We start from the raw sequence: 17388 nt of genomic DNA on the forward strand, positions 1-17388 counted from the left end.
ACGGATCTGTTACATTCTGGATACATCAGTTCATTATTCTCCTTCTCCCTTTTTAATCCATTTACCGGCCGCTACTGTTCCCTAATTATCCAGGTTGTAAATCAGTCCTGTTTGCATTTTTCCTAGATGTTCTGACTCCAAAGGCGTCAGATCTCCTCCATAAAACTATTAGAGGAGACGGCAGTCATTATTTACATTGATGTTCAGAGGAACGTCTGCTGCTCACAGCTGTGCGCGGCTCCGCGGAGCTCTGTGTGCAGAACAGCGCAGAGCCCGGCCGGGCACGCCGCGCAGCATACGTCACATTTACATTCTATACCTCAGGACCACAGCCGGCGCAGCAATGGACCAGAAGGTGTGCAGCAAGGTGTAGGGTTAAAGGGGGTTTCCACTCTCAGGGATGTGGACCCCAAATACTCTAAAATACCTAAAATAACAAACAGAGACAACACTTGCCCTCCTGGATCCATCTCTGGCTCCCGCCACTGCTCAGGTCTTGGAGTTTTGAATGCAGCGGTGACATCACATAGAAAGTGTACATGCTAGGCTGCATCCAATCACTGCGGCCGTCCAATCACTGCGGCCGTCCAAACACTGCGGCCATCCAAACATTGCGGCCGTCCAATCACTGCGGCTGTCCAATCACTGCGGCCGTCCAATGACTGCGACCGTCCAATCACTGCAGCTGTCTAATCACTGCAGCCGTCCAATCACTGCGGCCATCCAATCATTGCGGCCATCCAATCACTGCGGCGTCCAATCACTGCGGCGTCCAATCACTGTGGCCGTCCAATCACTGTGGCCATCCAATCACTGTGGCCATCCAATCACGGCGGCTGTCCAATCACTGCAACCATCCAATCACTGCAGCCTTCCAGTCAATAAAATTGACATTTTGCCTTGAATTTAGGCAAACTATTTGCTATGTTAGTTGTGTTTATGTATCTATTATCTATCTATTATATAACTATTATCTATCTATTATCTATTATTCATCTATAATCTATTATCTGTTATCTGTTATCTATTATCTATCTGTTATCTATCTATTGTCTATCTATCGATTATCTATCTATCTATCTATCTATCTATCTATCTATCTATCTATCTATCTATCTATCCATCCATCTTTTATTCTTCCAGCAGGGTGTGGACCCTTGGATGCACGTTGCGTGCTGTATACCTGGTGGAATATGCCGCCTCCCCTCCCCCGCCACCTCACTATGTGCATGATATACATTGCTTGCACTCACGTAGTCATTGATGGGTTGATCCTCCTCGGTCAGAGATCTGGAGTGACGTTTGCCGCTCTGCTTGTCTCCTCTTTGATCTTTAGGTAGAAGTGTTTGTTCTGCTGCCGACTCCTCGTCTCCTTCATCATCAAAATCTCCAAATTCAGGAGCTTGAAAGAAAAAAAATGGTCAATTACAGACAATGAGAAATTATTCCTTAAAAAAAAATGTCCATATTTTATTTTTTTAAATCTGTGCCGTCACGTCTGTCTCTGGGAAAGCTGAGTGACAGCTGGAATGATTCCTGGACCGGTTCAGCCGCCATCCAGGCAAGTGACGGCTCCACCAACGGTGTAAGTGCCATAAAGATGGAGCAGGCAGCTGTCCGGGGCCCGTGTAGAAGGGCCCAATCTATTTTCTGGGGCTTTGGCGTACATGTCTTGCAGTGTTAACCACCTGTATGCAGGTCTCCCATCTCTAATTGCACCTCCCCCACTCTTGTGATGTGACAATTATGAAATTAATCACCGCTTCTAATAAACAATAGTTTGTATTTTCTATAAAGGAGACGTGAGCGGATTGTCGGCATCAGCAGAGGATTGTAATAATTATCTGTAATTACTAATCCGGCGGAGAGTCGCTTCATGTAAATCATTATTCCGTGACGTCGCCGCTCGCATCAACGTTTCCAGTTCAATTTCTTGTTTTTATTTCTGCCCTTTTTGGACTGTACTTTATGTGTTCGCCTGTTGTCTTCCGACGTTCTCCATTGTGGGTGTGGTTTTTGTACCAAATGTTTGCAGTCAGTTTATCAATTATGACATTTAAAAAGTCTCTAAATGTTTGAACAAATTAATTCTAGTTCCCCTGAAGTGATTTCTTCTTACAGCAGTAATTTTTGTACTAATATTACAGCTGCTTGCGACACATTTTAATGGAACTTACAACTTTTTGCTAGAAAAAGGCACAAAAAAGTTAAAGACAAACATAGAATTTTTCATTTTGCACAAAATTCATGAAGTGCATTTGCAATTTTGAAGAATTTGGAGCAAAAAACATCAACAAATACCACAAAATAAAAATAAAGGGTCTTAATAATAATAATAATAATAATAATAATAATAATAAAAAAAAAACATAATTGATGAATTGGAATATTATGTTTTAACAAAGCAGCTTCCAAAGGGGATGTACAATCCACTTACCCCACACTATAAAATATCACATCAGACTTGTGCTATAGGAGCAATGAATGAGTGGTGAATAGCGACATGAACGGACGTGACCGGTAAATTGGATGACATCTCCTGTAAGTGTGATGGCGGCCATAGTAGCAATGACCCAGCCTTCCACAACCATCGGTCTGCGCAAGATACATAGTGTAATGGTGCACACACTGCAGATTTCATCCCAATCCTGGGTAACATATAGACAGAAAAACAAAGGAAAATGTCCGACGTTCCAGATTCGCCCTTATTCATTTCTCCTTAAAAGCTTATCAGTTCGGCATCATACAAAGACTCGGAAACATTTCTCTCTGCATGGTTTTTTGTTCCTGAATGTTGGAGCAGTCTGGCACACATTGTCATATATTTGGCCTCTTTTCAGATAAGTCATATTTTGCCAATGTTGAAGTCTGCACACATTAGTAAGTCTACCAACAACAGTCTTCTAAAATGATCCTTTCTGTTACCTGCAGGAGAAGCAGGAAAGATCCAGTGCACGGACTTATTGTGACAAAGCTCCAGGATTCTGGAATTCTTCAGGAAATCTTTGTCCCCTATAGGATTCTCGGAGGGGATCCAGAACATGGACTGTTCATAGATTGTGGTGATGTCCCCATCCTAAAGTGGGGGAGAGAAAAGAGAGAAGAAAACTATTCAGAAGACTGTTTTGCAGCAAGGTACTGTATATCCTTCCTTCCTTTCTCCATTCCTTTTTCCCTTCCTTCCTCCCTTCCTTCCTTCCTTCTTTCCTTCCTTCCTTCCTTCCTCCTTTTTTTCCTCCCTCCCTCCCTTCCTTTCGTCCTTCCTCCCTCCCTCTCTTCCTTTCTCCCTTCCACCCTCCCTTCCTTTTTCTCTACCTTTCTCTCTTCATTTCTCCATTTCTTTCTCCCTTCCTTCCTTTCTCCCTTCCCCCTTCCTTTCTTAGTTCCTCCTTCCCTTCTTCCCTTCCTTCCTTCCTTCTTTTCTCCTTTCCTCCCTTCCTCCCTTTCTTCCTCCATTCCTCCCTTCCTTTCGCCCTTCCTTTTTTTCTCCTTGCTTCTTTCATCCCATCCTTCCTTTTTTTCCTTACTTTTTTCCTTCCTTCCTCCCTCAATCCCTCCCTTTCTTCCTCCCTCCCTCCCTTTCTTCCTCCCTTCTTTCCTTCCTTTCTTTCTCCATTCCTCCCTTTCTTTCTCCATTCCTCCCTTCCTTCCTCCATTCCTCCCTTCCTTCCTGTCTCCCTTCCTCCAATCCTTCTTTTTTCTCCTTGCTTCTTTCATCTCTTCCTTTCCTTCCTTTTTCCATCCTTCCTGTCATCAGACCCCATATCTTCTTGAAGACGGTTTCTAAAATTTGACAAGTTTGAATGGAGCGTCAGGATTGTGACTGCACAGAAGCTTCTCATCTGTATACAATGTATCTTCTCATTTCCTTTATTTGTCCTTCAAATGCTACATTGTAACGGAGACGACAATGCAGATGTTTCCACAACTGTTTCATCTGGGAAATTTGTACAGAAACAAAATGTTTCACAATGAAATATAATCAAGAAATGGAAAATTTCTCATAAATCCAGAGGAGGAAATGTAATTGTCCCCACATGTGCGAGGGTCCCGCGCTGCCGTCCAATGATGGATTGTTCTCCGGCTTTTGTTCTGTTTATTGTTAGTTGGTGAAAGTTTGTGAAATTGATTTATTGTCTTTGTTTATGGAAGATATAATGTATAATAATGGATTTTCTGTTCATTATTGAGGGGGCGACATCTGTGGATGGGAGACCCCTGTAGAGAGTCCATTCAATTTTCTGCAATTCATTTTTGTAGTAATGCAAAACTATTATGTCTTTTTTGTGTGAATCTCTCAACTATCGCCAAGAGCGTACTTCAGCACAGTGGCTCAGTGGTTACACCAATACAGTCACTCTATGGCTTCTCCAGCACAGTGAGCAAGTGGTGTCACATCTGCACAGTGGCTAAGTGGCTATTACAGAACAATGGCTCAGTGGTTACTCCAGCACAGTGGTCTAATGGTGACCTCAGAACAGTGATACAGTGGAACCTCAGCAGGGTGGCTCAGTGGACTTTCCAGAACCGGGGTATAGTGTCAATCTTAACACAATGGCTCAGTATCTTCTCCAGCCCAGTGGCCCAGTGGTTACTCTAGAACAGTGGCACAGTTGTAACTACAGCACAGAGGATCAGTGGTTACTCCAGAACAGCGACTCACTGATTACCCTAGCAATTTAGCTCTGTGAGCACTGTAGCCAAGTGGTGATCTCAGCACGTTGACTCAGTGGTTACTCTACCATGGTGGCTTAATAACTAAGACTACGAAAGTGTCCCTATGGATATCCCAGCATGACTCAGTGGTTACCCTAGCATAGTGAGTCAGATGTGACACAACAGTGACTAAGTGGCTACTGCAGCACAAGGGCACAGTGGTTACCTTAGTACGTTATTTACTGCAAAACAATGTGTCATTGGTTACACCAGCAGGGTGGCTCAGTGGTTACTCCAGCATAGTGACTCGGCGGTTATCCTACTATGATGCCTTGACTAACTAAGACTACCACATTGACCCCATGGATATCTTATTACAGTGACTCAGTGGTTAGACCAGCAGAGTGGCTCAGTGGTTACCCTGCTGTAGAGGCTATATCAGCATGGGGACTTAGTAGATCTCAGCATATCCTCAGCATATTGGCTCAGTGGTTAGACCAGCAAAGTGGCTCAGTGGTTACCCTGCTGTAGAGGTTATATCAGCATGGTGACTTAGTAGATCTCAGCATATCCTCAGCATAGTGGCTCAGTAGCTAATCCTGCAGAATGGCTCAGTGATTAGTACTTTTGCCTTGCAGCAGTGTGTCACTTGCATGGAGCTTGCACGTTCTTCTGTTCTCTTGTGCAATGCCTCCAGCTTCTCCCATTTCTCACCATACCAGAGGGAAACTGTCTCCCTGTGAATCTCTCCCTTGTGTATGAGAAATATAATGGAGGCCTAAAGGAAAGCGTAAATGCTGTTCCTCCACCACTTCTAGGACCCGGGCAGCATCAGACTCTTTCCCTGTCATCTGTCTACTCCATTACATAAAACTCTCGGGGCGCAATGTTAATGGGATACGGAGAAAGGACGTTCATAGCGATCTGCAGGCGAATGGAGGAAGCACGGGACTTTTCCATTGCTCTTCTGAATATGTTCTCCCTCCTGTCGGCTCGGCAGGTCACCACTGGGGCATTGCTGGTGAGAAGGGCCTGGAAGAGCATTTCTACTTATAAAGAGCCTCACACTGCTGGTTCCACCGGTGCCCATAATAAAACGGCTTGTATATGGGAAAAAACATTATAGGGCCATACCTCAAACTGCAAATCGGATTCTTCAACTACTGGGATTTCTTTGCTCTGAGTCTTGATGAAACATTTTTCAAGTCCAGCAAAGTAGATGGCAGTAATTCCCTAAAAATAAATCCAAGGCATTAAAGCATGAAGCTGATGTGATTCAAGAACTGTGCAAGAGTCCAGATCTGTCTTTCTACAGGACAAAGCAATGTGTGTAATGCGAGAAAAGAGAGCAAAACATTGCGTCTATAGAAGATATCAAAGGAGTCATGAAAGTGTTCAACTCGATCCATGAAGCAAAACTTCTAGACATGAGAGAATCGATTAGATGAAAATGTAATTTGTCTCCTTTCTTCAAAATCCTCCGGACCCAAATAATTGGAACAATTTGTGTGTCATCTTGTGTAAATCAGCAAAGAGCATGATCGTCGCCATTTTTCACAAAGCAAAAGATTGCACAGGCAACCACAAGGCATGATCAAAGCCAGTATAAAAGCAGAAGTACAGAAAGTAGCAGCAATTTATGGTGAATCTGGATAGTGAGAGGAAGTCAGAGCTCAGCAATAGAGATAGGAGAGAAAGCCATAAAACACTGAAGACACTGTACAGATAGTGTGTGACAGCGCAGCGTCGATAAACAGCTGCCATCAGATATACGAAGGCTGTGTTCATATGTCCAGTAATCATCCGTTACAAATAGACGACAATGATTGCCTCATTAACGGATCCGTTGCCCATTGACTACAAAACCAAAAACAGATCCGGCAGAGATCAGTTAGTGAATCACAGAATAAAAAGTTACTTCAGCACTATTTTTTTCCTTCATAATTTCTACTGGTTCCATCAAAAAAGATCATTACTGGACATGTGAACATAGCTTTAGGCGGCGCTTACATTCCACAGCTTTAAAACATTTTAATATCGGGAAGAACAAGATGTATCACACACATTTTATTAGTGCAATTAGAGGCTTTGCCACAATTAAAGGGAACCTGTCACCTGAATTTGGCGGGACCAGTTTTGGGTCATATGGGCGGGGTTTTCGGGTGTTTGATTCACCCTTTCCTCCGGAGGACAGAGAATGAACTTCAATCCAATATTGCGGCCAGCATGCAGCCAGCGGGTAAGGAAAGGGTGAATCAAACACCCGAAATCCCCGCCCATATGACCCAAAACTGGTCCCGCCAAATTCAGGTGACAGGTTCCCTTTAAGAAAGTTTCGGAAAAAACGTTAAGCAGCTAGTCAATTTAAATGTATAAAAATCCCCTAATCTCCAATAAATTCCCTACGATCCACTATGAAATGTGGTATAATACTGCCCTCTATATACAAGAAAATAGCTGCTATAATACTGCCCCTATGTACAAGAATATAACTACTATAATACTGCTCCTGTGTACAAGAATATAACTACTATAATACTGCCCCTATATACAAGAATATAACTACTATAATACTGCCACTATGTACAAGAATATAACTACTATAATACTGCTCCTATGTACAAGTATAAAACTACCATAATACTGCTCCTATGTACTGGAATATACAGTAACTACTATAATACTGCTCCTATGTACAAGAATATAACTACTATAATACTGCCCCTATATACAAGAATATAACTACTATAATACTGCCCCTATGTACAAGAATATAACTACTATAATACTGCTCCTGTGTACAAGAATATAACTACTATAATACTGCCCCTATATACAAGAATATAACTACTATAATACTGCTCCTGTGTACAAGAATATAACTACTATAATACTGCCCCTATATACAAGAATATAACTACTATAATACTGCTCCTGTGTACAAGAATATAACTACTATAATACTGCCACTATGTACAAGAATATAACTACTATAATACTGCTCCTATGTACAAGTATAAAACTACCATAATACTGCTCCTATGTACTGGAATATACAGTAACTACTATAATACTGCTCCTATGTACAAGAATATAACTACTATAATACTGCCCCTATATACAAGAATATAACTACTATAATACTGCCCCTATGTACAAGAATATAACTACTATAATACTGCTCCTGTGTACAAGAATATAACTACTATAATACTGCCCCTATATACAAGAATATAACTACTATAATACTGCTCCTGTGTACAAGAATATAACTACTATAATACTGCCCCTATATACAAGAATATAACTACTATAATACTGCTCCTGTGTACAAGAATATAACTACTATAATACTGCCCCTATATACAAGAATATAACTACTATAATACTGCTCCTATGTACAGGAATATAACTACTATAATACTGCCCCTATGTACAAGAATATAACTACTATAATACTGCCCCTATATACAAGAATATAACTACTATAATACTGCTCCTATGTACAGGAATATAACTACTATAATACTGCCCCTATATACAAGAATATAACTACTATAATACTGCCCCTATATACAAGAATATAACTACTATAATACTGCTCCTGTGTACAAGAATATAACTACTATAATACTGCCCCTATATACAAGAATATAACTACTATAATACTGCTCCTATGTACAGGAATATAACTACTATAATACTGCCCCTATGTACAAGAATATAACTACTATAATACTGCTCCTATGTACAGGAATATAACTACTATAATACTGCCCCTATGTACAAGAATATAAGTAGTGTAATTCTGGAGATTAATAGTAGGCTTGGAATATGAGGAAGCAATTGATTGTTTCTATCTTATGTAAACTGTTCTTTAATTGGCCAGTTCCAGGTAATTTTGTCTCCTGTCCTATCATAAAAGGTAATGCCCTTATTATCTAGTTTACACGTCTAACAATCTTATTTTAATTTGAGACTGAAGATCTGCCTGCATTTATGGGTTGGTTTAAAGCTATGATTCTAGTGAACAGATGGTGCAGAGATTGCGTCCGAGGGTCCGTGCCGGCTATAACATTTGCGTATTAAACAAAATGAAGAGTGTAATGAGCCGCTGAATGAGAGCAAATATGGCCTGACCTGAAATTGGTCTGAAGTCAGCAGGAGACCCCAGGGCTGCACTGAATGAAAAGTCTGGGAGTTTGTTACAAGGTGTCTTACTAGCTAAGAACTGTCACCCTGGAAAACGATACAGAAGGGAGATTTATGGTACTGTCAAGGTTTTCGAAAAGTGATACATTGTGACAATTGTACCGTGTGTATGTTTATAGCATCAATATATGTTTATTTTATTTGCAGTTTCCTTTTTCTGACTGTGATTTCTTATTATAGTCTTCTGCCGCCTCTAGGGAAGCTTCCTGTTGTGTGTAATTAGCTCCCACCTATAATGACTTTAGTTATAAATAATCTTATTCTGTGCCCCTTCTCACCTCAGACCCTGAAGCTAATTAATTGACTATATGGCAGGTACATCCCGAAGTCTCGGCACATGCAAAGGGTTAAACTCCTGCACCGGTTTCAGCAATGGCTGTAAAGAGTTTATTTCTAGATGTTTACAAACTGTATGACACAATGTATCAAAAGCCCATTTCACAGCGATTATCATCCGCTGGGCTCATTCTTCTGCAGATCTTTACGTTGTTATGTGAAATATTTGCTCTGCGGAGATTTTACACTGCATCAATGTAAAACGTCTTCATTATCAATAAAACTGGGAAATTGGAAAGAGAAATTCCATCATAACTAATCGTTAACGTGTTCCCAAAAGTCGACTTTTAAACCATTTTGCATTGACGGTGCATTTTTCTAAACAACGACAGTATTTTTGCTTTGATTTTTTGCAATAATTTTAGTGTTTTTATAGGTAGAAAAATCTATGCAAAGAAAATGAGCAGAAGTTTAGTTAGGACGCACATGTTTAAAGTCATGAATCTCCACTGCGTTCTCTGTGCCATTCTCTGTCCGAAAAGTTTCCATCTGTTTCATTGGATCGATCTCCATCAGGACCGTCGTCTGCTCGCCGTCAATGAAGAATTTGTATTCTACATCATAGACCTGTGGAGAGACAAAGGGGAGAAAGACGGGAATAATAATGGAGGACAATATTGTTTTATGGAGCCATTTTGAAATGCAATTTCAGCCGTGGTAATAAAAGCTGTGAGGACTTTTATATTGCAAATCAAATGTTTTCTGCTGCTTCACTGGCTCATCGGAAGCAAGAAATATTCATGAGGGCTCCAATAGCAGGTAATGGCCCCAGAAAGCAGGAGCTGTGTGGAAATAGGGACCCATAAGGATGGTCCGAGCCTCATCAGCACCACCACCTTCACAAATTTTGGAAGCCCAGACATGTGGAGCTGCTTGGAGGAGTCCTCACCCTGTAGAAAAGATGTCACACTGGACTTTTTATCTAAAATTTACAACTTTCCTGCTCTGCAGGGTACAGAAATCTTAAGAGCAATGTTCCTTGGTGCTCCATGTCATTACTTTTCTCACTGCATGGCACTGCGTGTTTAGTATATGCAGGGCCAGGAGTCACACTAAACATGAAAAATCGGTCTGAGTCTTCCTGCCGAGACTCACACGAATGTAATGTGAGTGTCATGCGAGTACAATCTGATTTTTCACAACTAGCATCCGACTTACATCTGACTGCAATGTGATTGCTATCTGACTGCAATGCGATTTTAACATGAGCTTTTACATAGAATAATTCTCTAAGTCATTTACACATCACTTTCAAAGGAGATATTCATCAAAAAACACACACACATGTATATATATATACACACTGCTCAAAAAATAAAGGGAACACTTAAACAACAGAGTATAACTCCAAGTAAATCAAACTTCTGTGAAATCAAACTGTCCACTTAGGAAGCAACACTGATTGACAATCAATTTCACATGCTGCTGTGCAAATGGAATAGACAACAGATAGAAATTATTGGCAATTATCAAGACACACTCAATAAAGGAGAGGTTCTGCAGGTGGGGACCACAGACCACATCTCAGTACCAATGCTTTCTGGCTGATGTTTTGGTCACTTTTGAATGTTGGTTGTGCTTTCACACTCGTGGCAGCATGAGACGGACTCTACAACCCACACAAGTGGCTCAGGTAGTGCAGCTCATCCAGGATGGCACATCAATGCGAGCTGTGGCAAGAAGGTTTGCTGTGTCTGTCAGCGTAGTGTCCAGAGGGTGGAGGCGCTACTAGGAGACAGGCCACTACACCAGGAGACGTGGAGGGGGCCATAGGAGGGCAACAACCCAGCAGCAGGACCGCTACCTCAGCCTTTGTGCAAGGAAGGAGGAACAGAAGGAGCACTGCCAGAGCCCTGCAAAATGACCTCCAGCAGTCCACAAATGTGCATGTGTCTGCACAAACGGTTAGAAAACGACTCCATGAAGATGACACTGAGCACATGTGACAGAAGTGACAGAGTCTGGAGATGCCATGGAGAGCGATCTGCTGCCTGCAACATCCTTCAGCATGACCGGTTTGGCAGTGGGTCAGTAATGGTGTGGGGTGGCATTTCTTTGGAGGGTCGCAGAGCCCTCCATGTGCTCGCCAGAGGTAGCCTGACTGCCATTAGGTACCAAGATGAAACCCTCAGACCCCTTGTGAGACCATATGCTGGTGCAGCTGGCCCTAGGTTCCTCCTAATGCAGGACAATGCCAGACCTCATGTGGCTGGAGTGTGTCAGCAGTTCCTGCAAGATGAAGGCATTGAAGCTATGGACTGGCCCGCCCCTTCCCCAGACCTGAATCCAATTGAACACATCTGGGACATCATGTCTCGCACCATCCACCAACATCACATTGCACCACAGACTGTCGCCGAGTTGGCGGATGCTTTAGTCCAGGTTTGGGAGGAGACCATCTCCTGCCTCATCAGGAGCATGCCTAGGCATTGTACGGAGGTCATACAGGCACGTGGAGGCCACACACACTACTGAGCATCATTTCCTTGTCTTGAGGCATTTCCACTGATGTTGGATCAGCCTGTAACTTCATTTTCAACTTTGATTTTGAGCATCATTCCAACTCCAGACCTCCGTAGGATATTAGTTGTGATTTACGTTGATAATTTTTAGGTTTTATTGTTTTCAACACATTCCACTATGTAATGAATAAAGATTTACAACTGGAATATTTCATTCAGTGATATCTAGGATGTGGAATTTTAGTGTTCCCTTTATTTTTTTGAGCAGTGTATATATGTATATATATATATATATATATATATATATATATATATATATATAAATATATACCGTATATACTCGAGTATAAGCCGAGATTTTCAGCCCAAATTTTTGGGCTGAAAGTGCCCCTCTCGGCTTATACTCGAGTCACGGTCTGTGGCAGGGTCGGCGGGTGCAGGGGAGAGGGCGCTGAGGCATACTCACCTAGTCCCGGCGATCCTGACGCTCCCCCTACCCATCACACTGTCTTCGGGTGCCGCAGCTCTTCCCCTGTACAGCGGTCACGTGGGACCGCTCATTAAACTTATGAATATGGACTCCACTCCCATAGGGGTGGAGCCGCATAGTCATTTCTCTAATCAGCGGTGCCGGTGACCGCTGATAGAGGAAGAGGCTGCGGCACCCGGAGACCAGCTGTCCGGGGGAAGGAGCGGGACGCCGGGAGCAGGTAAGTATCGCATATTTACCTGTCCACGTTCCACACGCCAGGCGCCGCTCCATCTTCCCGGCGTCTCTCCGCTCTGACTGTGCAGGTCAGAGGGCGCGATGATGCATATAGTGTGCACGGCGCCCTCTGCCTGATCAGTCAGTGCAGAGAGACGCCGGGACCGGACGCTGAGGAGCTGCAAGCAAGAAAGGTAAGTATGTGTTTTTTTTTTTATTGCAGCAGCAGCACCAGCGTTATATATGGCACAGATTTATGTGGAGCATCTATGGAGCCAAACTGAATGCTGCAGAGCATATAGGGCACAGCTATATAATGAGCATCTATGGGGCCAAACTGAACGCTGCAGAGCATATAGGGCACAGCTATATAATGAGCATCTATGGGGCCAAACTGAACGGTCCAGAGCGTATATGGCACAGCTTTATAAGGAGCATCTATGGGGCCATAATGAACGGTGCAGAGCATATATGGCACAGCTTTATATGGAGCATCTATAGGGCCATAATGAACGGTGCAGAGCATTGTATATGTGGCACAGCTTTATATGGAGCATCTATGGGGCCATAATGAGCGGTGCAGAGCATTCTATATGGCACAGCTATATATGGATAATATATGGGGCAATAATCAATGGTATGGAGCATTATATATGGCACAGCTTTATATGGAGCATCTATGGGGCAATAATGAATGGTATGGAGCATCTATTTTTATTTTTGAAATTCACCGGTAGCTGCTGCATTTTCCACCCTAGGCTTATACTCGAGTCAATAAGTTTTCCCAGTTTTTTGTGGCAAAATTAGGGGGGTCGGCTTATACTCGGGTCGGCTTATACTCGAGTATATACGGTATATATATATATATATATATATATATATATATATATATGTGCCCTTAGACAGGGAATAGTAGTTCACAGGGAGATACTGAGCACATGCTGCTGGATGACAGGCTCTATGGTCTCATCATGCAACCATGCATCTATATGTAGCAGAGCTAAACCCGTCATGGGACAAATGGATTAGCAGCATCTCTGTGGAAATGTGAAGAATACTGTTGTTTTTTATTTTTAACTCTTTTGCAGATGACAAGTGCATTAGTGGAATGGGCAAGGTCATAAGTATGGTTTAATTAAGATTTATTAAAGGAGTCTGTCATTCTTTCAATTAAAGGACTTTTTTTCTGGGTGTCTGTGTTTTTATACAACATGACTATAGGTTTAGTAATAGGTTTTCTTATTGATGCCTCTACATTACTAACCTTGGGGCTTGATGTCACCTGACAATACAAAGGTGACATCAACTCCCCCAACTATCACCCCACTTGCCACCGCTACAGGGCAAGTGGGAAGAGCGAGGCTAAGAATTGGCGTATCTTAGAGATGAGCCTTTTCTGGGGCAGCTCAGAGATGATGTTTTTAGCCTGGGGCGAGGCAGTATCCATGGCCCCTTCCTAGGCTAATAATATCAGCCTGAAGCTGTCTGCATAGCTTTTTCTGGTTATTAATTATAGGGGGACCCTACATAATTTTTTTTTTAGAGTCCCACATTTTAATAGCCAGTTAAGGCTAAGTATATAGTTGTGAGCTGATATTAACAGCCTGGGGGGGAAAGCAGTATCCATGGCCCCTTCCTAGGCTATTAATATCAGCCCGCAGCTGTCTGCATAGCCTTTGCTGGTTATTAATTATAGGGGGACCCCACATCATTTTTTTAGGATCCCCCATTTAAATAGCCAGTAAAGGCTAAGTATATAGTTATGAGCTGATATTTATAGCCTGGGTATTACCCCTTTCCCAGGTTATAAACATCTGCCTCAGCCATCGGCTTTCCCTCTGCTGGTTACAAAAAATGCTTGGGAGCCCACGCCATTTGTTTCCAAAAAATAATATATTATTAATTAAATACATGTACAGCAAGCTGCACACACACTGTACTAATTGTGTGAGTCACAGACATCTGTATATCTACCTATTCTATATGTATTTACTCTATGTAATCAATCTCTTCTATCCTGTTTTCTCCTGAAGTGATTTTACAGTGCACGGCAGATAAATTGTCGGCTTTTCTTCTATCTATCTATGTAATATGTTCTATATGTGTTGTTTGTAAACCAGGTATTGGTACTTTTGGCAGTGTAGACAGGTGTCAAGTCCTGATGGAGAATGACAGTTCCATCTCCAAAAAGCTTGTCGGCAGAGGGAAGCATAAAGTGCTCTAAAATGTCCTGGCAGACGGCTGCTCTGACTTTGGTCTTAATGAAACACAGTGGACCTACACCAGCAGATGACATGGTTCCCCAAACCATCACTGATTGCGGAAACTTCACACTAGACCTTGAAAATCAAGGTCCCAGAGTCTGGAGGAAGAGTGGAGAGGCCACAATCCAAGCTGCTGGAGGTCTAGTGTGAAGTTTCTACAATCAGTGGAATCAGTCATTCTCCAGCAGGACTTGGCACCTGTCCACACTGCCAAAAGTTGCAATACCTGGTGTTCCTGCCCCTGAAGGCACCAATCACGTCAATAATGCCTAATGTGCTTAATGTCATGCTCCTATCCTCCGCAACCACGATCACTTGTTCCTGCGCACTGTGCCATATAAGCTCTCCACCGGCATCCAAGCTTCCTGAAATTACCCCTGGATTCAAAGTAAAGGACTTCTGATGAAGGTCCGGATGTGGACAAAAAACAAAACTCCGGATGAGTGCCAAGTCTTTTCTATGATCTTCTATGATCAAGTTCAAGAAGAAATTGACAAGATGCCAAAACAAGACTTACTCATTATGGGAGACTTGAATGCCAAAGTGGGCTGCGGCAAACATGGAACCATTGTTGGAAACGTTGGACTTCGTGCACAAAATGAGGGTGAAGGAAGATTCATTAACATTTGTACGACAAATCAACTGTTTATCATGAACACCTTCTTCAAAAATCATAAATGGAAACTCTACACATGGACATCACCAAATGGGGCCTATAAAAATCAGATTGACTACATATGTGCTCGCCAAAGATGGAGGTCCTCAATCATTACCATGAAAACAAGGCCAGGAGCTGACTCTGGAACTGATCATGAACTTTTGACAGAAAAGATTAGAATCAAGCTCCGCAATCAGATGGGACAACAGGTTATTTACAACTCCAATTTGACCAACATACCTGAAGTTTTTTTAACAGTTTACGCAACCGATATATATCACTGGACACGAATGTAAGAAAGCCTGAGGCATTATGGACAGATATAAAGAATATTCTTACTGAAGAAGCAAGAAAGACAACAAACAAGAGGCAGAAGAAACCCCCGGAAGCATGGTTAACAGAAGAGACCCTAAGGATCATCGAAGAAAGATGAATGGCAAAAGCAAAAGATAACAAGCAGGATGCAGACAACATCAGTAAAAGACTAAAGAGAGCCAATCGAGCAGACAAAGAACTTTATTACCAAAAGATATGTACAGAGATAGAAAGTGAACATCTGAAGGGCAAGACCAGGTAGGTGTACCAAAAGATCAAAGAGATACGATGAAAGTTTCAACCAGATGTGGGAATGCTGAAAGACGCCAACGGGAGCAAACTAACTGAGCCAGAACAGATCAAGGAAAGATGGAAAGAATACACAAAGCACCTTTACAAGAACGACTCAGTGATATGGGAAGAAACTGAGACTGGAAATAATAAAGAGCCGAACATCCTGAAAGACAAAGTCGTTGCTGCGATAAAGCTTCTGTAAAAAGACAAAGCCCCTGGATGTGACAAAATTCTAATAGAGCTAATGAAGTCTCCTGAACCGGTAGTTGGTGTCATCACATGCCTGTTTCACCCTATATGGACAACTGGTAAATGGCCGAAGGACGGGACAAGATTCGTGTTTATTCCTATTCCGAAGAAGGAAGATGCTACCGACTGTGGAAACTATCGGACGATGGCGCTCATACCTCATGCCAGTAAAATACTACTGAAGATCCTACAAAGATGGCTATAGCCTTACTGATAAAGAGCTGCCGGGGGATAAAGCAGGATTCAGAGAAGGCTGAGAAATGAGAGACGTGATTGCTAACATGAGTTGGAAAAGGGAAAATGACAAAAAATACAACAAGGAGATCGATTTCAGCTTAATTGATCACAGCAAAGACTTCGATTGTGTTGATCACCAGAAACTGTGGATACCATGAAGGATATGGGTGTGTCGAACCATCTGATCATCCTCATTATAAACCTTTACCTTGACCAAGAAGCAAAAGTCCGAACAGAACATGGCAACACAACATGGTTTGGAGGAGAGCGAGGCATCAGACAAGGCGGCTTCCTGTCACTATTTCTCTTCAATTTATATGCAGAAGCTTTTTTTAGGAAGGCCAGACTTGCTAAAGAGAAGAATGAATCAAAACTGCTGGACCAATCATCGACAATCTTAAATATTTAGATGAAAGAACATTGATAGCAACAGGCATAGATGGAATGGAGGACTTATTACTGAGTGTTATGATGGAACGCTCAAGACTGGGACTGCTACTCAAAACAAGGAAGACAAAGATACTGACTACTGCCAGGTACGACCGGGACACATCTGAGATGGACGGCGACAAACTGGAAGTTGTGAAGGACTTCAACCTTCTCTGATCAATGATCACTCAAGATGCAGCAATGATAACGGAAGTCAATAGTAGGATAGCTATAGGCAACTCGGCATTGAATTCTCTGGATAAGGTCCTCAAATCGAGGAGCATTTCACTGGTGATGAAGACACGGCTCATATATAGTCTGGTCTCTGTGTTAAGATATGGATGTAAAAAATGGGTGATACAGGAACAAAATAGAAGAAGACTCAATGCCTTCGAAATGTGATGGAGAACGATGTTATCAATACCATGGATTGCCTGAAGAAGAAACAAATCAATTGTGGAACAAATCAAGCCAGACATCAGGTACTGGAAGCAACGAGCACCAAGCTACGACGTGCCTACTTTGGACACAACATAGGAACAGAGCGATCACTGGAAAAGGACATCATGG

At 42.3% G+C, this 17388-nt stretch overlaps 1 protein-coding gene across 1 annotated transcript in view; it reads right to left on the reverse strand.

The window, feature by feature from the left end:
• TNMD (tenomodulin) overlaps positions 1–17388 on the reverse strand; it is a 127458-nt gene that overhangs the window by 27329 nt on the left and 82741 nt on the right. Inside the window, exons 3-6 of the mRNA XM_077286515.1 lie at positions 9631–9771; positions 5791–5889; positions 2926–3076; positions 1254–1402 (exon numbers count right to left, since the gene is read on the reverse strand). Of these exons, the coding sequence (XP_077142630.1) occupies positions 1254–1402; positions 2926–3076; positions 5791–5889; positions 9631–9771 (540 nt within the window). The remainder of the gene's footprint in view (positions 1–1253; positions 1403–2925; positions 3077–5790; positions 5890–9630; positions 9772–17388) is intronic.

The sequence above is a fragment of the Ranitomeya variabilis genome, chromosome 2 (genome assembly GCF_051348905.1).
Source record: "Ranitomeya variabilis isolate aRanVar5 chromosome 2, aRanVar5.hap1, whole genome shotgun sequence".
NCBI classification, from domain to species: Eukaryota; Metazoa; Chordata; class Amphibia; order Anura; family Dendrobatidae; genus Ranitomeya; species Ranitomeya variabilis.